Source organism: Mustela erminea, chromosome 6 (genome assembly GCF_009829155.1).
Source record: "Mustela erminea isolate mMusErm1 chromosome 6, mMusErm1.Pri, whole genome shotgun sequence".
NCBI lineage: Eukaryota > Metazoa > Chordata > Mammalia > Carnivora > Mustelidae > Mustela > Mustela erminea.
In genome coordinates this window covers 108,716,839-108,741,699 of record NC_045619.1, presented here as the reverse complement: position 1 = coordinate 108,741,699, position 24,861 = coordinate 108,716,839, and the positions used below count along the sequence as shown (strand labels likewise).

General features: G+C 39.3%; 1 protein-coding gene and 1 pseudogene across 13 annotated transcripts in view; one reads left to right on the top strand and one right to left on the bottom strand.

Annotated features, from left to right (window-relative positions):
- The window catches only part of BCL2L13 (BCL2 like 13), an 83,690-nt gene that overhangs the window by 39,384 nt on the left and 19,445 nt on the right, over nucleotides 1–24,861 (bottom strand). For 4 of the 13 annotated variants that reach the window (XM_032349264.1, XM_032349257.1, XM_032349258.1 and 1 more), the window contains 4 exons: nucleotides 10,404–10,493; nucleotides 5,710–5,866; nucleotides 4,976–5,038; nucleotides 1,790–1,859 (listed from right to left, as the gene is read on the bottom strand). In XM_032349264.1, the coding sequence (XP_032205155.1) occupies nucleotides 1,790–1,859; nucleotides 4,976–5,038; nucleotides 5,710–5,866; nucleotides 10,404–10,493 (380 nt within the window). Of the gene's footprint in view, nucleotides 1–1,789; nucleotides 1,860–3,479; nucleotides 3,610–4,975; nucleotides 5,104–5,709; nucleotides 5,867–10,403; nucleotides 10,494–24,861 lie in introns of those variants that run through there. The other 9 variants (XR_004287094.1, XR_004287095.1, XM_032349260.1 and 6 more) reach the window with 9 other exon arrangements.
- On the top strand, nucleotides 20,183–20,374 carry LOC116594197 (annotated as a pseudogene).

Genomic DNA, 24,861 nt, shown 5'->3' with positions numbered 1-24,861 from the left:
TTGCAGCTAAATAACATAGTAAAACCCCGTAACAGTGACTATTTTGGAACAAATTCTCAGACCTTAAATCTAACTTAATAGCCACTATTTACTGAATGCTTATTATGATGCCAGGCAATGTGCTAAATAAGCATTTAACCTACATTATATCATTTAAGTCTAGTAAAATTTTTGAGGTTAGTATTAGATCCATTTCATATATGTGAAAATGAAGATTTAGAAGGGCACCTGGCTGGCTCAGTTGGAAGACTGTGCTACTTCTGATCTCAGGATCATGAGTTAGAGCCCCATGTTGGGTGTAGAGATTACTTAAACAAAACTTAAAAAAGAAAAAAAAAAAGAAAAGAAAAGAAAATTTAGATTTGGAGAGCTTAATAAACTGTCCAAAGATATGCATCTAGTCTGTAGCAAAGCTGATACTTGAAACAAGTCCAATTACAAAACCTATGATGCTAATTATTATCCTATAATGCTTCCAAGGCCTGTATTATAAAGTGACTAAAAACAATATACATCACTTAGGTACGTAAATCACATGGTCTGGCTCACACTATTAACAGTTCTGAATAGAGGGCAGGGGGTGGAGGGATGGTTTAAATAGGTGACGTGGATTAGGAAGTACACTTGTGATGAGTACTGAGTGATGTGGGGAATTGTTGGATAAAATGAAAACTTTAAAAAAAATCAATTCAGAGTAGAGGTGGCTATTTATAAAAATGATTCTACTGAATTTTTCTCATTTCTAGCACAAGATCGCTAAGGGCCACACTTCTTCCTCATATTGAGGGGAGCCCCACTATACTGCATTTCCTTAGACTTTCTGCCTTTTCGGGCGCCTGGGTGGCTCAGTGGGTTAAGCCGCTGCCTTCGGCTCAGGTCATGATCTCAGGGTCCTGGGATCGAGTCCCACATCGGGTTCTCTGCTCCGCGGGGAGCCTGCTTCCTCCTCTCTCTCTCTCTCTCTGCCTGCCTCTCTGCCTACTTGTGATCTCTCTGTGTCAAATGAATAAATAAAATCTTTAAAAAAAAATTAAAAAAAAAAAAAAAAAAAAAAGAGTTTCTGCCTTTTCAAGGTGATAAATGGATAACACAGTCCGAGATCATGGCTAAGCGGTATGGTACAGTAGAAAAAAACACTAAAGCTGGAATCAGAAGATCTGAGATCTCAGCTCTAGTGTTGGTTCCAATATTTCCTAGTCAAAGGGTCCTGGAGAAATCACTTAACTTTTTTTTCTCTGATTATTCACCTGATATAACTAAATATATAACAAAACAAAAGCTAATAAAATCCATTCTGTCTTCTGAAAAGGATGGTTGTAATGATCCAATGAGATGTGACATTCAGATACCTTGTAAACTATAAAACACAAATGGTATTAATCATTTAAAAGAACTAGAAGAACAAAAAAAAGGGGAGGGACAAGAAGAAGCAGTCTCGCAAATGAAGCTCTTATTCTTTTTCACCCCAAGACATACACACACAGGGTAACAAAAAACCATCTGGAGATAAGTGTCATGTCTAATATGGAGAAGTGAAGAAATGATAGAAAATTCAAGAACAGATAGGAAGGAAGAATAGCATACTATGGGACACATATTTTTGGGCCAACCAGAGCCTCACAGTGTTAATCAAAAAAACGCTTTACTCAAAAACACCCATTAACACAATTGGATTTATGCATTAAATAATGAGCTCTAACAGTTTTCTCTTATATGATGTTAACAATTTCTCCTACACTTTAATCAACACACTAAAATCTTGTAAGAGAAAAGATAATTTGGTTAATACCTTATTCCAGCCGCTGGCATGAACTGTGGTCTCCAGTGTACATTCCCGATATGCCTGATATGTCACTGGCCTGTAGAGATTTTTTTTTAAAAGTCTGGGTCACAAAGAAGGAAAATTCTAGATTTCCAGATGAATAAATATACAGTCACTATTCTGTGTTGAACTTTCTCTAAAGTACCAAAAAATATTCAGTATACTGTTTTGTATGAGACATGGCTTTTAGCATTTGGTATGCATTTACTTTAAGCATTCCCTATTGGCGGAGGCATGCTATCAGCTTGGGAAAACAGCTAATAACATAACAAGATAAATAATAACACTTTAAAAATAATTGTTTGAAACTTCTCCAAGAGGATTTCCATGTTGCAGATAAGCACACATTTGGGTTATTAAAGTAAGATAAAACAGTAACAAAAATGATCTCATTAGTGAAAGTACAATTTTAACTTTTTAAAAGGCAAAAAACCTCAAACACCTCAAAATTAAACATGTCACTGAAAGACTTCTCCAACTGAGGATATAAGGAGTTATACTAAACAAGGCCAGTAAACAGAGCTCTATTTTTAACTTGGCGTCTTATGACATGAAATCCTGGAGGGCAGAGATAAGCCTTTCTGATTATTTCCACGTTAAGTTCTAGTCATACCAGAACTGAAATCACAGTGATGACAACACTCAGTAATTTACTGATGGACTTTAGGTACTATGTATAAGACGTGGTTTCATTTACAAATTAACAACCACCAACAAAAAAAAAATACTTTGTACCAAGTAGCATATCACATTTAATAAAATTTACCCCTCACTTCTGTTGGCAAACTAATCACATATACAAAATAAAGGAAAGAATTCTTGCTTTTATAGGATTTTAAAATCCATTCCAAAGGCATGTTCTCATCTGATTCTGGTCTGTGATTTCCTCAGCCTATGAAATTTAATAATGGAAGACAGCTACCACTTATCAGTAGCCTACTGTTCAGTTTTATATTATTATATATTTATATTTTATATTACATACTATCATTTTATACATTAGGAAACTGAAGTTCAGGAAAGCTAAGAAACTATCCCAAATGCGCACAGTTGGCAAGCAGCAATGCAGGAATTCACACCCAACTAGATCTGGGTCCAAAGGCCACACTAGTCCTATTTTAAATTAGGATTTGAAACATGTCACAATAATGTCTCAATGCCACATGTGGTTAATGGTCATCTGAAATGTGGCTAGTGATATGCTGAAAGCACAATATACACACTAGATTTCTAAGACTTAGTAAGGAAAAAAAATGTAAAATAGCTCATTGATATCTTTATATTGAATACCTGTTAAAACTAATATTTTGAATATACTGGGTTGAATAAAATAGATTAAAAATACGGTTGCTAGGACATTTTAAATTGCATTTCATGACTTGCATTTTGTCTGTTGTACAGTGCTGGTCCACATACTTCAGAAACCAGTTCTGTTGACACAGGTATCATTCTTTCACACAAGTCAATATAAAATCAATACCACAGTGATGCTGAAAGGAGGTTAAGATATATGGATGACCTTTTTAGGAAGATGTTGTATACTACCTTCCTGATATTATATTACCATTAAAGTAAGTTTAGAATTTTTTAAAAGCCTTGGGCTTAAGTAGTACATAGTTATAAAACTTGAACTTCAGATACTATATAGTCTACCTACCTATATTCTCCCTGAAGTTTACTTGCGTCTATCAGTCCCTTCACTTCCTTTCCTGAACTGTTTGATGCTGCTGTGGGTCACAGTAGTCCTTATTGGTAGTCTGTCTATCAGGCTAAAGTACGTTAGCATCCTTCAGAATGAAACATGATTTGAATCATTATATGTACACACATACATGCACATAAAAGATCCAGCAGACTAAAATAAAACATTCAAAGGAAATCTAAAACATAGAAAAGCAACTAGCTGAAAAACTGGTTCTATCTAATGAGCTATATGAACAGAGCAAAGAAGAAAAAGGGGCAGAGGGAACCTTTTCACACTGCTGGTGCTTGGCTCTCCAATCAGTTCAGGACTAATTTCCCACCTGAACAAAACTGAAAGAGTAAGTGGTATTTTCCACCTTACAAATTATTCCTATTAACCTGTATATAATACTTCTAGTTCATCATCAGTTAGATACTTCTAAGGTATTAGTAATAAAGCTTAACAACTTTCAAAAGTAGATTACTGAAAGAAAATTTATTCATAAAGAGGTCTGACTCTGACATACAACCAGAGGTACCAGTTTAAAAAATAATTATGTCAGGAGTGCCTGGCTGTTTCAGTCCGTGGCGTGTGTGACTCTTGATTTCAAGTTTGTGAGTTTGAGCCCCACCCTGGGTGTAGAAATTACTTAAAAATAAAATCTTTAAGTTAATACATAAAAATAAAAATAAATAGTCAGTATTCAGAGTTTGGGGGGTTAAAAACACCAAGTATTCACCTAACTATATATTTTTTAATGTAATTAATTAATTTAATGTTATGTAATTTACTTTACAGTGAGAAGCTATCAATTTTTCCTGTAGATTATGAAAAGTATTTTACCTATATGATACTGTTCTTCAGAGAGCTTATAATACCCTAGTAAAGTTAAAGTTAATAGATGGGGAAATTTCGATATAGAATGAAATGGTTAGCCACAAATAGTTTTTATCAAAGTTATAGACAGTATTTTTTGTCTTCTACTTCTCAGTTATTTTACTCCCAATCCCAATAGCTTTTACAAGCTTTTTTTCGTTTTGGCAAAACAGTAGGTTTCTTTAAATCTTACATGAAACCTCAATTTAAAAAATGTATGAAAATATAGCTATTCTGGTTTAAGAAGGGTTAGCAAAGGCCTAACAAACCCCACCCACTCACCCTGTCCCTCACATTCTCAGGGCCTCTGAACTCGAGAGAACACTCTTAAAGTCACCACTGCACAACCAAATTTCCTATTTAAGTTTTATTTTCTGATACCATAATCTTCTGTTCACATTTTCTTTTTAAATTTTTCTATATATAAAGTTAAGAAAGTCCAAATATGATTTCATTTCAGTGTCTTATACATAACTTGGATTTTTTACATTTGCTATTGGCAGAAACAAAATGAATTCTGCTTAAACTCCCAAATGCTTCCTTCTAATAAATGGCAACATACAATCTTTGGTTATGTGAAAGTAAGAAATTACCTTACTACATCAGTAATCTGGCATCTCAATTTTGACCCATTTAGTGAAGAAACAGTCTTCATCCTGTTTCAGGTGTCATTCTTCATTAGAACAATTTTTTTCTAATTCGTATCAATTCTTTAATGATTCTCAACAAAGAATTAAAGGAAAAAATTTTTAAGATGTACAGCAAATGACCTGGTTCTATTTTAAAGTACTTTCACTGCAAGCGTCTTGCCTTGAGCTTTAACAGTCAAAACCACAGTTAGCAGAGAAGTTCCCACTATAAGAATGTGGCAACAGTGTCATGGACAGATGTACAACCGCAAAGTTTAGCAACATTTGGGATACCTAAAATACTGATATGATGTTAACCCTACATTACAATGCATAAAACCCTAACCATTATATTTATGTTGGCCCCCAGACAGAATCGTAGTAAAAAGTGGTCAGGACAAGTGAAATAGCTCATATTTACACTTACAAAGCAGTGGAAGCATCTGCTGAAACCTGACAGTTCAACAAGTAAACATAAATGATCAAATCCATGTCAGAAAAGTTAAGTCGCCCCTTTGATGTAAAAGTTGTCACTCAAAACACAAACAGATGCCTCAGGAAAGCAAAGACAGAAAAAGGGAAGTGAGAAAAGAAGTAACACCGTTCACCTAAAACAAAGCCTTAACCAATCCAGTGCTGCATGAGAGATCCAGAGACTACTTTAGAGAAGCACGTTCCCCTCAGCAATGGTAACTCACTGGCTGAGGAGCATTTGCAACGCCTTTTGTAGAGGCTCTTTCAGTTCCTGTAAGACCTTTTCCCCAAGATGAGCCAAGCAGTCTTCCACGGAGCTTTCTGGGTTAGCAGGGCTGAACACAGGAGAAGTATGACGGTCAAAGCCTGTGCTGGTGAATGCTGAAGACAGGGTAAAAACAAAAAACAAAAAACAAAACAAAACCCTATTTTAATATATAATACCAAAGTTGTGTTGCAGGCATGCTTGGTTGGCTCAGTTGGAAGAGCTTGGGGTCAGGAGTTCGAGCCCCATATTGGGTGCAGAAATTACTATTAAACAAACAAACAAACAAAACCTAAAAACCCCAAAATGTAAAATTTGAGGAAAAAAACGTTGTGCTATTAAAAACTCAAGGAACTGGGGCACCTGTGTGGCTCAGGGTTAAAGCCTCTGCCTTCAGCTGAGGTCATGGTCCCAGGTCCTAGGTTCAAGCCCTATATCGGGCTCTCTACTCAGCAGGGAGCCTGCTTTCCCCTCTCTGCCTACTTGTGAGCTCTCTCTCTGTCAAATAAATAAATTAAATCTTAAAAAAAAAAAAAAAAAAAAAACCTCTTTAAGACGTCTACTACTGGAAACAAGCTAATGGTTAAAAGCCACTTAAAAAGGTCAATCATTACGCGATATTAATCATTCCAGAACACAAGGCTTAATATTTAGAGATTTTTTTTTTAAGATTTTTTATTTATTTATTTGTCAGAGAGAGAGTGAGTGAGAGCGAGCACAGGCAGACAGAGTGGAAGGCAGAGTCAGAGGGAGAAGCAGGCTCCCTGCGGAGCAAGGAGCCCGATGTGGGACTCGATCCCAGGACGCTGGGATCATGACCTGAGCCGAAGGCAGCTGCTTAACCAACTGAGCCACCCAGGCGTCCCTAGAGATTTTTTTTTAAAGGAAAGATTTTTATGGAAATTCTTAGTTTTATAAGAAAAAAGACTAAACTGACTGCTAAAACACAGAAGCCAAGGAGCACCTGGGTGGCTCAGTCAGTTAAATGTCCAACTCTTAATTTCAGTTCAGGTCATAATCTCAGGGTGGTGAATTCCAGCCCCATGACAGGCTCTAATCTCAGGGAGGAATATGCTTAAGACTCTCTCTCTCTGCCTCCCTCTGCCCCAATACCCACTTTCGTGTGCCCATGCTCTCTCCCTCTCAAATAAATTGAATCTTAAAAAAAAAAAAAAAATACATAGGAGCACCTGGGTGGCTCAGTTGGTTGGGCATCTACCTTCAGTTCATGATCCCAGGGTCCTGGGGTTGAGCCCTAATACAGGCTCCCTGCTCAGTGGGGAGTCTGCTTCTCCCTTTCCTCTGCCCCTCCCCCCAACTTGTGCTCGCTCTCATGCACACTCTCTATCAAATAAATAAATAATTTTCTAAAAATTACACAAGCCAATTTAGTATGTTACTACATACCAGTTTCATGCAAGAATGTTAAGTGGAGGGCACCTGGGTAGTTCTGGTAGTTCAGGGTAGTTCTCTTCCTTCGGCCCAGGTCATGATCTCAGGGTCCTGGGATCGAGCCCCGCATCGGGCTCTCTGCTCAGCAGGGAGTGTGCTTCCCCCTCCTCTCTCTGCCTACTTGTGATCTCTCTCTCTGTCAAATAACTAAAATCTTTAAAATAAATAAATAAATAAATAAATGGAAAGCAACTTCTAGCTCTATCATCCCACTCTTAGTATTTTGGGGTTTTTTTTGTTTGTTTTTTAGTATTTTAAGATTTCATTTTTACCTTTATAAATATGACACTTTTTTTTTTTAAAGATGTTATTTATTTATTTGCAGAGACAGAGGGAGAGAGAGCGAGTGAGCACAGGCAGACAGAGAGGCAGGCAGAGGTAAAGGGAGAAGCAGGCTCCCTGCCGAGGAAGGAACCCGATGTGGAACTCGATCCCAGGACCCTGGGATCATGACCTGAGCCGAAGGCAGCTGCTTAACCAACTGAGCCACCCAGGCGTCCCAATATGACACTTTTAAAAAGATTTTTATTTATTTATTAGGCAGACAGAGATCACAAGTAGGCAGAGAGGCAGGCAGAGAGACGAGGGTGGGGGGGGAGCAGGCTCCCTGCTGAGCAAAGAGCCCAATGCGGGGCTCGATCCCAGGACCTTGATCATGACCTGAGTCGAAGGCAGAGGCTTAACCCACTGAACCACCCAGGCACCCCTATAAATATGACACTTCTTAAGCCGGATTCTAATCAGTTTATTCCACCTGATGGGATGAGTCGATTATTCTCATTATTTTTTTTTAAAGATTTTATTTATTTATTTGACGGACAGTAGGCAGAGAGGGAGGATGAAGCAGGCTCCCTGATGAGCAAAGAGCCTGAAGCGGGGCTCAATCCCAGAACCCTGGGATCACGACCTGAGCTGAAGGCACAGGCTTTAACCCACTGAGCCACCAAGGCACCCCTCATTTTTTTAAAAAAGCTTTTTATTTAAGGGGCACCTTGGTGGCTCAGTTGGTTAAACACCTGCCTTCAGCTCAGGTCATGATCTCAGGGTCCTGGAATCCAGCCCTGCACTGGGCTCCCTGCACAGCGGGAGTCTGGCTTCTCCATTTCCCTCTCCCTCTGCCTGCCCACCCCCTGCCAGTTCATGAGCACATACTCTTTCTCTTTGTCTCAAATAAATAAATAATTTTTTTTTTTAAGATTTTATTTATTTATTTGTCAGGGAGAGAGAGGCAGAGAAAGCGAGCACAGGCAGACAGAGTGGCAGGCAGAGTCAGAGGGAGAAGCAGGCTCCCTGCAGAGCAAGGAGCCCGATGTGGGACTCGATCCCAGGACGCTGGGATCATGACCTGAGCCGAAGTCAGCTGCTTAACCAACTGAGCCACCCAAGCGTCCCAATAAATAAATATTTTTAAAAAATAGTTTTTGATTCCAGTATAGTTAACATACAGTGTTATATTAGTTCCACATGTACAATATAGTGATTCAACAATTCTGTATCTTTCATTCCCTTTTTTAAAAATAAATATATTTATTTATTTATTTATTTATTTTTAAGATTTTATTTGTTTATTTGACAGACAGAAATCACAAGTAGGTAGAAAGGCAGGCAGAGAAAGAGAGGGGGAAGCAGGCTTCTCACTGAGTAAAGAGCCCGATGCGAGGCTCGATTCTCAGGACCCTGGGATCATGACCTGAGCCGACGGCAGCTGCTTAACCAACTGAGCCACCCAGGCGTCCCAATAAATAAATATTTTTAAAAATAGTTTTTGATTCCAGTATAGTTAACATACAGGGTTATATTAGTTCCACATGTACAATATAGTGATTCAACAATTCTGTATCTTTCATTCCCTTTTTTAAAAATAAATAAATTTATTTATTTATTTATTTATTTATTAAAGATTTTATTTGTTTATTTGACAGACAGAAATCACAAGTAGGTAGAAAGGCAGGCAGAGAAAGAGAGGGGGAAGCAGGCTTCTCACTGAGCAGAGAGCCCGATGCGAGGCTCGATTCTCAGGACCCTGGGATCATGACCTGAGCTGAAGGCAGAGGCTTTAATCCACTGAGCCACCCAGGTGCCACTCATTCCCTTTTTTATTTTTTATTTTCATTCCCTTTTTTATTTTTATTTTTTTTAAAGATTTTATTTATTTATTTGACAGAGAGAGATCACAAACAGGCAGAGAGGTAGGCAGAGAGAGGCAGGGGAAGCAGGCTCCCTGCTGAGCAGAGAACCCCATGTGGGACTCGATCCCAGGACCCTGAGATCATGACCTGAGCCGAAGGCAGCGGCTTAACCCACTGAGCCACCCAGGCGCCCTCATTCCCTTTTTTAAATGAAACTTTGCACTCAACATTCCTGCGCATGGATATTTTATTTTATTTTTATTTTTTAAAGATTTTATTTATTTATTTGAGAGAGAGAGAGAACCCAGGTGGTGGGGAGGGGCAGAGGGAAAGAGAGAAAAGCAGACTGTCAAGCAGGAAGCCTGATACAGGGCTTGATCCCAGGACTCAGAAACCATGACCCAAGCTGAAGACAGACCCTTAACCGACTGAGCCGCCAGGCGCCCCATGGATAAAGTTTCAAACTATGAAGGTGATGCGAGTATAAAATGTTGCACATGAAAGAAGCAATCACAGCTTCTGTCTTCTCGCTCAGACTACCAACTTCTCATCTGCTTCCTTACTCCATATTATACTGCCATGCTCTAACTGGGGGAAGAACAGGCAGAATCATTGTTGTTCCAAGGTACAAATGGGATACAGGGCACAGAATCCCAGTAAAGCAAGCAGCTAGCACCCACCTACCACAAAATTACATGTATATTACTCTTACAACTATCTATAGCATAATACATGCAAAAATGGAAAAAACTTACTTACAATTTCCCCTTTAATGTTATTAATTTAAAAAAAACACCAACACAAATCAAATGACATTAAATGGAAAGTACCTGCACATGATTGTTTGGTCTATTACTTAACACCAGGAAAAGGCTGTCAGGTATGGTTTGGAAACATTTATAAACCTATCGCCCAGGAAAGAAAAAGGATACCTTCTTGTTTCGCCCTTATAATCCTATACCAATGAAGGAAGCTATGCAATGTTAAGAATGCTCTACTGTAAAATATCAAACCAAGAGTAAACTACACCAACTGACTCATTAATTACCTAGGAAAATAAGAATAAACAGACCTTCAGAAATTTCTTTGTCCAGGGATTCTAGCTCTTCTTCAATTTCGGTTTTAACTTTTAATAAAACTTCCTGATCCAGAGGTTGTGAAGCTATGAGAGAGAGAGAAGCCATTAGAATATAGGTAGTATTTTAACTATTTAATTCAGAAAATACAAATCAAAACTCATTATCAAGGCTACTCGGCTCAGAGATACTTAAAGATGAGGAAGTTGAAGCTTGGGTAGGTTAGACCACCACAGTGGAGGAGCGGTGAATTGAACTCAGATTCTGAATATAAAATCTGAAATTTTTATAAAATATAGAGTCTGAATATCAAATTATTAATCCAGGGGTGCCTGGGTGGCTCAGTTGGTTGGCCGTCAGCCTTCAGCTCCGATTGTGGTGCCAGGGTCCTGGTATTGAGCCTGGAGCTGGGCTCCCTGCTCAGCAGGGAGTCTGCTTCTCCCTCTCCCACTGCCCCTCTCCTCCACTCATGCATGTTCTCGCTCTCTCTCAAATAACTAAACAAAATGTTTAAAAAAAAATCATTAATCCAGGTTGTGTCCTCATCTTCTAGTTGGGAAGCTAAGAAGGAAATATCTCAGAAACATTTTTGACATAACAATAGAAAAAGAAACCTGAAAAGTTGTCTCAATAAGTGATAAATGTCTTCAAAAATTGATATTCATGGTCCCTTATCTTCACATCTGCATGCAAAATGCAGCTCAAGAGAAGGCCTATTATCCTCAAAAGATTTATATCTTCCAACTTAAGAGAGCTATGAGTATACCAAAAATACTGACCACAAGCGATTATCATGCAGTAAAAGGAAAGGAAGGTCTCGGTCTGTGGCACAGAATGGAGAACAAATGGGAAGAACAGCTCCAAAGGAGAAAATGAGACAAGATGCTTTAAAATCTGCTAATCTCTCCTGCCTCAACATTTCACCTAAAATACTGACTCCAAATATGACACCCTACACCTCTCACATTCAGAATCTACTTACAGACACATTTCCAGTGCTTTTTCAATGGTTTATATCACTGTTTTCTACCACTGATAAGTTTTAGAAAAAGATTGATTTACCATTTGCGTATTTCCATTTTCTGCAAGCAAATAAATGCTGAATTAAAAGATAAGCTTATTAATTTAGACCAAGTAACTTGATTTTTTTAAGACTTTATTTTTAAATAATCTCTACACCTGACATGGGGCTCAAATTCACAACTGCAAGATCGAGTCCCATGTTCTACCAACTGAGCCAGCCAGCACCCCTAGATGAAGAAAGTTATTATAGCATCCCTATGTCTTTAAAAATACCTCTGAAAAACAAAAGGCTGAATATTTCAACATTTCACAGATTTTTTTATTAGTTTTCAAATTTAAAGTTGACAAAAACAATTTTCCTTTAGGTAACATAAAACACTTTACTTCTGAGCTGAGACTAACCAAAATAAAACTTAAAATAATTTTTTGTGAAAAAAGTAGTTTCTTAGGTATTTCTTTTTTTTTTTTTAAGATTTTATTTATTTATTTGACATACAGAGATCACAAGTAGGCAGAGAGGCAGGCAGAGAGAGAGGAGAAAGCAGGCTCCCTGCTGAGCAGAGAGCCCAATGTGGGGCTCAATCCCAGGACCCTGGAATCATGCATGACCTGAGCCAAAGGCAGAGGCTTTAACCCACTGCGCCACCCAGGCACCCAGTTTCTTAGGTATTTCTGGTTGAAGTGTAACACAAAGGATCTCTTCAATGTCATGATTAATATATTTGCTTAATGACATTTCACTTATCATTTCTGCATGTAACATAAATTACATGTAACATAAATTTTCCATCTTTTTTTTTTAAGATAATATATTTATTTATTTGACAGACAGAGATCACAAGTAGGCAGAGAGGCAGGCAGAGAAAGAGAGAGAGAGAGGAGGAAGCAGGCTCCCCGCCAAGCAGAGAACCCAATGCAGGGCTCGATCCCTGGACCCTGGGATCATGACCAGAGCCTAAGGCAGAGGCTTTAACCCACTGAGCCACCCGGGCACCCCACATAAATTTTCCACCTTATCTACGTGTGTAGTTCAGCTGTATTACTTACATTCATAATGTGCTACCATCACCACCATCCACCCCTAGAATTTTCTCCACCTTTTTTAAGAATTTATTCTTTATAATTATTTAAAGCAGAGAAGTCTTTTTTCTTTTTTTTAAGATTTTATTTATTTATTTGACAGAGAGAGATCACAAGTAGACGGAGAGAGAGGCAGAGAGAGAGAGAGAACAAGCTCAGGGGAGGAGCAGAGGGAGAGGAGTAGAATTCTCAGGCAGATTCCCCACTAAACACTGAGCCTGACACAGGGCTCAATCCCAGGACCCTATCTAAAGATCATGAGCTAAGCTGAAACCAAGAGTTGGACACTTAATCAACTGAGCCACCCAGGGACCCCAAGAACTTTCTACATCTTGAAAAAACTGAAACTCGGGACGCCTGGGTGCTCAGTTGGTTAAGCTGCTGCCTTCGGCTCATGTCATGATCCTGGGGTCCTGGGATCGAGTCCCGCATCGGGCTCCTTGCTTGGCAGGGAGCCTGCTTCTCTCGCTGCCTCTGCCTGCCTCTCTGCCTGCTTGTATGTACTCTCTCTCTCTGGCAAATAAATAAAATCTTAATAAAAAAAAAAAAAAAAAAAACACTGAAACTCTACACTCATTAAACAATAACTCCCCATTTCTTCCTTCCCTCTGCCCCACCCCAGCTTCTGGCAACCACCATTCTACTTTCTGTTTCTCCAATTTGACTCCTCTTAAGTACTTTATATAAGTGGAATTATACAGTATTTGTCTTTGGAGACTGGCTTATTTTGCTTACAGACAGACTTCTAATAAATCTCAAGTACTGTTTGTAATTGTAACAGGGTTTCCTTTTATTTCTTCTAAGATTTTATTTATTTATTTGAGAGAAAAAGAGACATAGCACAAGTGAGGGGAGGAGCAGAGGGAGAAGGACAAGCAGACTAAGCTGAGTGCACAGCCCGACACAGGGCTCGATCCCACAACCCTGAGATCATGACCTGATGATCCAAAATCAAGAGTCAGGGTGTCTGGGTGGGTCAGTCATTAAGTGTCCGCCTTTGGTTGAGGTTATGATCCTGGGGTCCTGGGATCGAGCCCCACACCAGGCTCCTTGCTTAGTGGGAAACCTGCTTCTCCCTCTCCCACTCCCCCTGCTTGTGTTCCCTCTCTCGCTGTGTCTCTCTGTCAAATAAATAAATAAAATCTTTAAAAAAAAAAAATCAGGAGTCATGCACTCAAAGAACTGTGCCACCAAGGCGCCCCTAATATGGTTTCCTTTCAGAGAGAATTAAAAAAAAAAAAAAGAAAAACACACACACACATTCAGACAGCTCTGCAACAGCACTGATTAATATAACTATACTAGGTAAAGTGAGCCCCAGAATATATTGTGATATTATTAAAACAAGGCAAACACAGACTGGGAAATTAATTTCAGGTCAATCTTATTTCTTTCAATGAAATTATCTCTCTCCCTTCTTGCTTCCTGGAAGGAAGATCTATAAAGTGGAAGATAAGCTTTGGATTCAAGCATTCCAGCTCATCACTACATGTGACTTTAGGAAAATAATCTTCTTGAGCTTTTCCTCTTATGTAAATGGGAAAATAAAACCTACCTCAAAAGAATGCTGTCAAGGCTAATAAGATAAGCCCCATTACATCAAAAATGCTCAATAGACAGTTGCTCCCACTCACCAGTCCTTTTGGTTCCCTAAAATGTTGTTACTATTTGACAGTGATCTTTCCCCAAATCTTGTCTCTGTAAACAGAATCAATTCATCATAGACTTCTAACCAATGATGCTTATGCAGAATCTGTTTTCAGTATAAGAGTTTGAATCAGCAGAACCAATCTTGTGATAGTCTACATAATGCCAAGTAATGTGAAACACAGGGTTATTATATTGTATATGGCTTAATATCAACTGATCTAAAAGTTATCTTTTTTCCCCTGAACACATATCCAACAGAGTTAATTTACATTCAAAAATTCAGAAGGAAGGTGGGATGCCTGGGTGGCTCAGATTGTTAAGCATCTGCCTTCGGCTGAGGTCATGATCCCAGGGTCCTGGGATCAAGTCCCACATCGGCCTCCCTGCTTAGTGGAGGGTCTGCTTCTCCCTCTCCCTCTGTCTCTCCCCCACTTATACTCTCTCTCTCTCTCAAATGAATAAATAAAATCTTTAAAAAAAAATTTCAGAAGGAAGGTTAAGTTTTTCAAATGTGAGGGCACAATTCACAATAAATTCATCTGTTAAGTTTTACTAAGAAGTTACCCTCCTGAATACAAGAAATTCCACAGTTTTCTGTTTTCCGGGTGTGACTGGTCTCTTGCCTTCAAACTTTTCCCAAGCTAAAATAATCTCTTACATTCAACAATGTAAGAATTTTGATCAATCACTGTCATGAATTACAGTGAATGAGAGTGTTTTTTAAGAGAAATCCTTCTTTTGGGGGTGCCTGGGTGGCTCAGTGGGTTAAAGCCTCTGCCTTTGGCTCAGTTCATGGCCCCAGAGTTCCGGGATCGAGCCCCGCATCACACTCTCTGCTCGGAGGGGAGCCTGCTTCCTCCTCTCTCTCTGCCTGCCTGTCACCTACTTATTTGTCAAATAAATAAATGAAATTTTTTTAAAATAAATAAAACAACCAACAATCTGAGGCCCCTTAAATTTGACTTATAGTCAGTGAAAAGACAAAAAAAAAAAAAAAAAGAGAGAGAGCAGAGAGCAAGAGAGAGAGAGAAAGAAATCCTTCTTCTTCTTTTTTTTTTTTTAAAGATTTTATTTATTTATTTGACAGAGAGAGATCACAAATAGGCAGAGAGCTAGGCAGAGAGAGAAGGGGAAGCAGGCTCCCCGCTGAGCAGAGAGCCCGATGCGGGGCTCGATCCCAGGACACTGAGATCATGACCTGAGCCAAAGGCAGCGGCTTAATCCACTGAGCCACCCAGGCGCCCAGAATCCTTCTTTTACCTGCTTGTAATCCTTCAATCATACTTCCAAGACAGAAGTAGGATAACAACCATGCTGAGGAAGTTTTGGTTAGCCTTTTAAGTTCCATAAAACCATTTCAAACTTAACATCTGCTAGTTTGTTCTTCACTTGCCCTTAACTGGAAATGTAGAGCACCTAAACATTTTGGATTCTTGCTAGAGAATACAACCTTTTGAATCTTTTCTTCTGATAGAGATTAATTTTTATCTATTTATTATTTATTATATATTAAATCTCTATTTATTAATAGAGACTTATTTATTTATTTGGAGAGGAAGGAGCAGAGGTAGAGAGAGAATCTCAAGCAGATTCCCCACTGAGCACAGCAGCCCCACCCAGGGCTCCATCTCACAACATGAGCCAAAATGAATTCAGCCCTTCAACCACTCAGCCACCCCAGGTGCCCTGGATCTGTTTTTTAGTCTGATATGAGAGGTAATCCCCTCCATTCCTCTACATTCTAGACTTTATCCTCATAGTAAGCTGGATTATCAGAGAAGAGCATACATATAACCTAGGACCCCATATAGTGTTAATTAGTTGTTTTAACTCGGCTGCTCTTTGGTGCCATTTCCTTAGCTTTTAGCCAGAATCACATTAAGAGATAGTGTTTTGAAAGCTAATACCATGTTTGATATTCACAACATCTTCTTCTACATTTCTCTGTGCCCTACATAATAAAGCTCCAAGTGAAAGAAATATCTTTTAAAGAATAATGTTCCACTTGAAAGAAACTAGTATAGCTTCTAGTTATAGGGGGAAAAAAAATCTGGAACTAAGTATATCTTCACTTGTTTTTGGCTTTTGCCTCAGAACCAAATAAACTGCTCAATGCTAGTATTACCATATGGGATCTTAGGGACTAAGGATCTATTATTCCCACTGGAAATGTATAGTTTTCCTACTCTGATTTTATTTACTAGAATATTTTTATTTAATCAGTTCATTTAGATTTTTCCATTATGTATTATTATAAGCCACATTAAGTTATATGTGGCAAGGAATTTTTAAAAAATTCATTCGTATTCTTGCCCTGTATGGACTCAATGCCAACTTCTTCACTAATAAAAAGGACATATTACAACTACATTTTTACCTCACCTGGACTGCCTTTCCTTCTCCTGATTATTCAAATTCTGTCCATCCCTTCAAGGACCAATTTAAGTCTCTCTACTACTCCACAGTATCTTCTTCACTGACTACTACAGTATCACTGCTCTTTGAACATTCTTATCATTCCTTCTGTGCCACAGAGTTTAACACTGAAGTATATCCTGTCTTATACTGTTCAATGATTTTATAATTTATTATCTTTCTGACCATACTATTAACTATTGGAGCTACTCCCTTTGTCCTAGACTTGTGTCAAGCATGGACTAAAAAAGTACTCAAATGATAGCTCTCGCTGTCACTATGATGAAGACTCAAATGACTACAATGTATAGATATACATGTATAGATGACAACATTGCTGGTGAGAGAGGACACTTAAGGTGGGGGAAACAATAAAATTAAAGTTACTCATACATCACGGAATTTTAAGAAGTTATCAGTCTATTTTGAGGCTCAGTCAAATGACAAAAAGTGAGAAGTCATTTTACATAAGAGAGTAAGAGTACAAACCAAAAACATAGAGAATAGTAACTAGACTATTTATTGTGATAGAATTGTGATAGAGAATATTATAAAAGAGGAATGGAAAGAATAAGACTTCAACTATTATCTCTATGCTTATGGGAGTTTTAGTCAGTGCCTGAATCACTCAATTTTAGAGTTGGTAGGATCTGTAAAATAAAGGCCATCTAGTCCATCCTCCTTGTTATATGAAGAATATGGGACTTTTGAAATGATTAGAAGTTGAAATGATTCAGCCAGGCTCAAATAAATTATAGAAAAACAAGATTAGAAAGTAGATCTTCTGGGGGCTCCTGGCTGGCTCGGTACATAGAGCATGTGACTCTTGATCTTGAGGTTGTATGCTGGATAAAGAAATTACTTAAAAATCTTTAAGAAAGTAGATGTTTTGAAAATTCTAAAACACAGTAATTTTTGATATACAGTGAAAAATAAGGAATACACAAATGTCTTACCTGCCATCTGTCTCTTTTTGGAAAATCTACATACCTGAAACATATACACACCCACACACCACCACAAATACTACCACCATGCCCCAAAGTAAATGACAATAATGTCTTGGTTACCATATGCCTCACCCACTAGATTAAAGAAAAGCAGCTGATTAAAGGAGTGTCTATTCTCATGAGACTAATGTGACGCTGATTACACAGGACAAGTTGTCATACTTGATAATAAGCCATGTGGAAAACCTAAACCAGAAAAAGTCTATTGCTATCAGGACACAAAAGGCTATTTATTTAGCTAACCAATGACATAGACAGATTCAGTGATTTTCATTTAATCAACCCCCTGAACCCAGACTTTCAAAAGCAAAGAGCTACGCAGTAGACCAATGCAGCATAAATCCTCCACTATAAATCCAGAGAAAAATGTTTCAAAGATAAACAGACTTTAGCACACCAAATCCCACCCACTTCAGTGTCAAACCAAGATTCAGGTGAGTCAGCAATCATCATACTCCAGCCTGAAATACACTCAGGGCTTTCAAAATGAGTATCAGATCAACAAGTTTAGAACAGCTGTCTGTGGGGCACCTGGGTGGGTCAGTGGGTTAAAGTTCTGCCTTTGGCTCAGGTCGTGATCCCAGGGTCTTGGGATTGAGCCCTGCATCGGGCTCTCTGCTCAGCAGGGAGCCTGCTTCCCCCTTTCTCTCTGTCTGCCTCTCTGCCTACTTGTGATCTCTGTCAAATAAATAAATAAAATCTTAAAAAAAAGAAAAAAGAAAAAAAGAACAGCTGTCTGGGCAGAGCAAAATACTTTCTAAATCTATGGGTCTCCAAACTGAACACACATTAAAATTACTGAGCAAATATATAAAAATACAGATTCCCAAACCCCATCATAGAACATCTGGTTTAACAGGTCTAGGGTAGGGTTCCATGATTTTTTTTTAAAGATTAAAAAAATAAAGTTTTGGGGGCGCCTGGGTGGCTCAGTGGGTTAAGCCGCTGCCTTCGGCTCAGGTCATGGTCTCGGGGTTCTGGGATCGAGTCCCGCGTCGGGCTCTCTGCTCGGCGGGGATCCTGCTTCCCTCTCTCTCTCTCTCTGCCTGCCTCTCTGTCTACTTGTGATTTCTCTCTGTCAAATAAATAAACAAAATCTTTAAAAAAATTAAAAAAATTTAAAAAAAAAATAAATAAATAAAAATAAAGGTTTTTTTTTTCTTTTTAAGTAATCTCTATACCCAACCATGGAGCATGCTCTACCAACTGAGCCAGCCAGGTGCACCCATGATCCTTTTTTTTCTTTTTTTAAAGATTTTAATTACTGGGGATGCCTGGGTGACTCAGTCTGTTAAGCGGCTGCCTTCGGCTCAGGTCATGATCCCAGTGTCCTGGGATTGAGTCCCATATCGGGCTCCTTGCTCTGCGGGGAGCCTGCTTCCCCCTTTCTCTCTGCCTGCCACTCTGCCTGCCTGTACTCTCTCTCTCTCTCTGACAAATAAATAAATAAAATTTAAAAAACAACTTTATTATAAAGATTTTATTTATTTATTTGAGAGAGAGTGATGGCAATTGAGAGAGAAAGCACGAGCATGGGGAGGGGCAGAGGGAGAGAGAGAGAAGCAGACTCACCACCAAGCAGGGAGCCTGATGTGGAAGTGGATCCCAGGACCCCATGATCATGCATGACCTGAGGGGAAGGCAGACACCCAGTTGACGGAGCCATCCCAGTGGCCTCCCACGATCTTTTTAAAATAAGCATTCAGGCTTATTTTAAAGCCTGCTTTATTTTAACTGTCTGCTTATTCAGGCAGTTAGTCTTGACAAACACTGCTCTAGAAAACCCAAATAAGGGGCACATGAATGGCTTAGTCAATTAAGCATCTGCCTTCAGCTCAGGTAATGATCTCAGGATCCTGGAATCCAGACCAGCAACAGGCTCCGGCTGGTGGGGAGTCCGCTTCTCCTTCTGACCAACCCCACATTCATACTCTCTCTCTCTTGCTCTCTCTCTCTCACTCTCTCTCTCAAATACATAAATAAAATCTTTTAAAAAAAAGAAAACCCAGGGGCGCCTGGGTGGCTCAGTGGGTTAAAGCCTCTGCCTTCAGCTCAGGTCATGATCCCAGGATCCTGAGATCGAGCCCCACATGGGGCTCTCTGCTTAGCGGGGAGCCTGCTTCCTCCTCTCTCTCTCTGCCTGCCTCTCTGCCTACTCGTGATCTCTGTCTGTTGAATGAATAAATAAAATCTTTTAAAAATAAATAAATAAATAAATAAAAAAGAAAAAAAGAAAAAAAGAAAACCCAAATAGTCATAGTCAAATTAAAAACATCTACTGAACATACAGACAACATTGTTCAATCATTTACTCAATAGCAAAAACAAAAACCCCAAATGATACCATAGTAGACAGATTTTTATTTTATTTTATTTTATTTTTAAATATATTTATTTTGACAGACAGAGATCACAAGTAGGCAGAAAGGCAGGCAGAGAAAGAGGAAGAAGCAGACTCCCCGCTGAGCAGAGAACCTGATGTGGGGCTCAATCCCAGGATGCTGGGATCATGACCTGAGCCAAAGGCAGAGGCTTTAACCCACTGAGCCACCCAGGCGCCCCGACAGATTTTTAAAAGTACAAAATAGTCTTTTGCCTCATTGCATCTGAGAGAGCAAGATGGGTCATCAGCAGCTCTACTGGCGCCATCCCAGGAAATCTGGCCAGCGTTCTCATTCTTGCTGCATCTGTCCAAACCAGCACGGTCTGATCCGGAAATCTGGCCTTAATATGTGCCCCAGTGTTTCCATCAGTAGAGGAAGGATAGAGGCTTTATTAAGCTGGATTAAGTGAATTTCCTTGAATGGGTCATCCAAGAGACCTCCCTTAACTGCAGAAATCCAACATACGTACCTTCATGCTAACTCACTGCACATAAAAATACTTCAATTATGAATGTTTAAAAAATAAAAGTACAAAATAGCCAATTATGATGGTAGTTTTCAGACTCAGTGCTCCTACACCCCAAGGTATCCTGTACATGGGGAGACAGATTTGAGAAAGGACAGATTTGAAGGAAAAGAATGCAGGGAAATTTCATCATGCACCCACTCAAAGTCTGGTTTCAAGATCAAATATCTGTTTCTGATAGAAAAGCTGAGAAAAGAATGAAACAGTACACATCTCCAGAAAAAATGAGCTCTGAATCAAAATCTGGGATGGGGTTATAAGAATCTGTCTTAAAAAGTTGATTTGAGGGGCGCTTGGATGGCTCAGTGGGTTAAAGCCTCTACTTTCAGCTCAGGTCATGATCCAAGGGTCCTGGGATCGAGCCCCACGTCGGGCTCTCTGCTCAGCAGGGACCCTGCTTCCCCCTCTCTCTCTGCCTGCCTCTCTGCCTAATTGTGATCTCTGTCAAATAAATAAATAAAATATTTAACAAAAAAAAAAAAAAGGTTGATTTGAGGGGTACCTGGATGGCTCAGTGGGTTAAGCCTCTGCCTTTGGCTCAGGTCATGATCTCGGGGTCCTGGGATCGAGCCCCGCATCCGCTCTCGCTCAGCGGGAAACCTGCTTCTCCCCCTCCCTGCCTGCCTCTCGGCACACTTGTGAGCTCTCTGTCAAATAAATAAATAAATTCTTAAAAAAAAAATAGTTGATTTGAGATATTAATACCCTCCAAATTGATCTACAGATTCAATGTAATCCCTATTACAATTCCAACTGTAATCCCTATTACAATTCCAACTGCCTGTCTGGCTCAGGCCACAGAGCATAAGACTCTTGACTCTTTGAGTTCAAACCCCACTTTGAGTGGAAAGATTACTTAAAAATTATGTTTTGTGGGCACCTGGGTGGCTCAGTGGGTTAAGCCGCTGCCTTCGGCTCAGGTCATGATCTCAGGGTCCTGGGATCAAGTCCCGCATTGGGCTCTCTGCTCAGCAGGGAGCCTGCTTCCTCCTCTCTCTCTCTCTCTCTGCCTGCCTCTCTGCCTACTTTTGATCTCTCTCTGTCAAATAAATAAATAAAATATATTTTTAAAAAAATTATGTTTTTTTTTAAAGATTATTTATTTATTTATTTGACAGAGAGAGAGAGAGAGAGAGAGAGAGAGAGACAGTGGGATCATGACCTGAGCTGAAGGCAGATGCTTAACGACTAAGCCATCTAGGTAGGCACTCCTTAAAAATTATATCTTAAAAAAAAAATTCCAACTGCCTTTTTTTCAGAAATGGATAAAACAATCCTAAAATTCATACAGAATTGCAAGAGACTCAAAATAGTCAAAGCAATTTTAAAAAAGAAGAATAAAGTAGAAGGACTCAAACTTTCTAATTTCAAGACTTACTACAAAACTATAATAACATAATTATGGAATAAAGACAGACTAATAAACCAATGGAATCTAACTGAGAGGCCAGATATAAATCCATACATTTAAGGTCAACTGATTTTTTTAAAGAGATTTTATTTATTTGAGAGAGAGAGAAAGAACATGAGACGGGGAGAATCAGAGGGAGAAGCAGACTCCCTGCTGAGCAGGGATCCAATGTGGAACTTGATCCTGGGATTCCAAAGGCAGTTGCCTAACAAAATGAGCCACCCAGGTGCCCCTAAGGTAAGTGAATTTTGAGAAGGGGACCAAGACCCTTCAACAGGGGAATGAAGAAACTTTTCAACAAATGGTGCAGGGATAACGGCATATTCCCATGCAAAATAATGACTCTATATGTCTACTTCAGAGCATATATAAAAATTAGTTCAAATGGATCAAAGACCTAAATTTTTTAAAAGGTTTTTAAAAAATAATCTCTATACCCAACACAAGACTTGAACCCACAACCCAAGATCAAGAGTTGCACACTCACCAACCAAGCCAGTCAGGCACCCCGAACACAGATCTAAGTTTAAAAGCTAAAACTATAAAACTCTTAAAAAGGAAACATAGGTGAAAATCTGCATGACTCTGGATAAAGTAATGGCTTCTTAGGTGAAAATATGCATGACTTCTGGATTAAGTAAGTAATGGCTTCTTAGATAGGACACCAAAAACATAAGAAATCAAAGAAAACACAGATAAACTGGACTTCATAAAAATTAAAAATGTTTGTACATCAAAGTACACTACCAACACAAACAACAGAATGGAAGGGAGGATCTGAAATCATGCGTCTGATAAAGGTCTTGTATCTAAAATATACAAAAAGTGCTTAAGGGTGCCTGGGTGCTTCAGTCAGTGAAGCATCTGCCTTTGTCTCAGGTCGTGATCCCAGAGTCCTGGGATGTAGCCCGGTGTCTGGCTCCGAGCAGAGAGCCTGATTCTCTCTCTCCCTCCTGCTCCCACCTACCTTGTACTCTCTCTCTCTCTGTGTCAAATAAAATAAACAAAATCTTAAAAATATATAAAAATAAAAAATTCTTATAGCTCAACAACAGACAGAAAACCCAATCAAAAAAGGGCAAAGGCTAAGAACAGACATTTCTCCAAAGATATACAAATGACCAATAAGCACATGAAAAGGAGTTCATCATTAGCCATCAGGGAAATGCAAATTAAAACCATAGTAAGATACCACCACACACCCGAGAGCAGCTATAATCAAAAATAGCAATGATGGTTGGGACGCCTGGGTGGCTCAGTTGGTTAAGCAGCTGCCTTCGGCTCAGGTCATGATCCCGGCGTCCTGGGATCGAGTCCCACTTCGGGATCCTTGCTCAGCAGGGAGCCTGCTTCTCCCTCTGCCTCTGCCTGCTATTCTGTCTGCCTGTGCTCGCTCTCTCTCTGACAAATAAATAAAATCTTTAAAAAAAAAAAATAGCAATGATGGCAAGTTGGACAAAGATACAGAGAAACTAGAACCCCTATACATTGCTGGTAGAAATCCAATATGATACAACCACTGTGGAAGACAGCTTGGTAGTTTGTTACAAAACTGAAGATACTCTTACCATATGATCTAGCAATCATGCTCCTCAGTAGTTATCCAAATGAGATGAAAACTTCTATCTACACAGAAAATGGCACATGAATGCTTTAAACAACCTTATTCATGACTGCCGAACTCGGAAGCAATCAAGATGTTCTTCAATAGGGGCACCTGGGTGCCTCAGTGGGTTAAGCCACTGCCTTTGGCTCAGGTCATGATCCCAGGGTCCTGGGATCAAGTTCCACATAGGGCTCTCTGCTCAGCAGGGAGCCTGCTTCCCTCTCTCTCTCTCTGCCTGCCTCTCTGCCGACTTGTGATCTGTCTCTGTCAAATAAATAAATAAATAAAAATCTTTAAAAAAAAAAAAGATGTTCTTCAAAAGGCAAATGGAGAAACAAACTATGGTACATCCATAAAGTGGAATATTACTCAACAATGAAAGAAATGAGCTGTCACAATGAGACACCACCCTTCACATCCATCTGGATGGCTATTACAAAACAAAAACAAAACCAAAAAACAGAGAACACGTATTGGTGAGGATGCAGAGAAGCTGGAACCCTTGTGTATTACTGACGGGAATATAAAATGATGCAGCTACTGTGGAAAACAGTAAGGCAGTTCTTCAAAAACTTAAACGTAGAATTACCATGTGATCCAGCAAATCTACACCCGAGTATATACCCATAAGAACTGAAAGCAGAGACTCAAACAGATGTAACACCAATGTTTACAGCAGCCATTATTCACAATAGCCAAAAGGGAGAAATAACCCAAATGTCTATCAGCAGATGAATGGATAAGCCAAATGTGTGATATGCATACATTAGACCATTATTCAGTTTTATAAAAGGAATGAGGGGCACCTGACTCACTCACTTAGTAGAGCATGTGACTCTTAATCTCAGGGTCATGAATTCAAGCCCCATATTGGGCACAGAATTTACTTAAAAAAAAAAAAAAAAAAAGAATGAAATTCCATCCATCCTAAAGCATGGATGAATCCTGGTATCTAAGTGAAATAAGTCAGACCCAAAAGAACAAATATTATTTGGCTCCACTCAAATGAGATGCCTAGGAGAGTTAAATTCATAGAGACAGAAAGTAGAATAGTGGTTGCCTAAGGCTGAAGGGAAGAGAAAAACGTGGGGAGTGACTGCTTAATGGCTGAGTGAATAACAAACCAATAGCACTGGTGCCCTGGGGTAGCTCAGTCATTAAGCATCTGCCTTTGGCTCAGGTCATGATCCCAGGGTCCTGGGATGGAGCCCCACATGGAGGCTCCCTGCTCAGCGGAAAGCCTGCTTCTCCCTCTTCCACTCCCCCTACTTATGTTCCCTCTCTCACTGTCCCTCTCTCTCTCTCTCTCTCTGTCAAATAAATACATAAATAAAATCTTTAAAAAACAA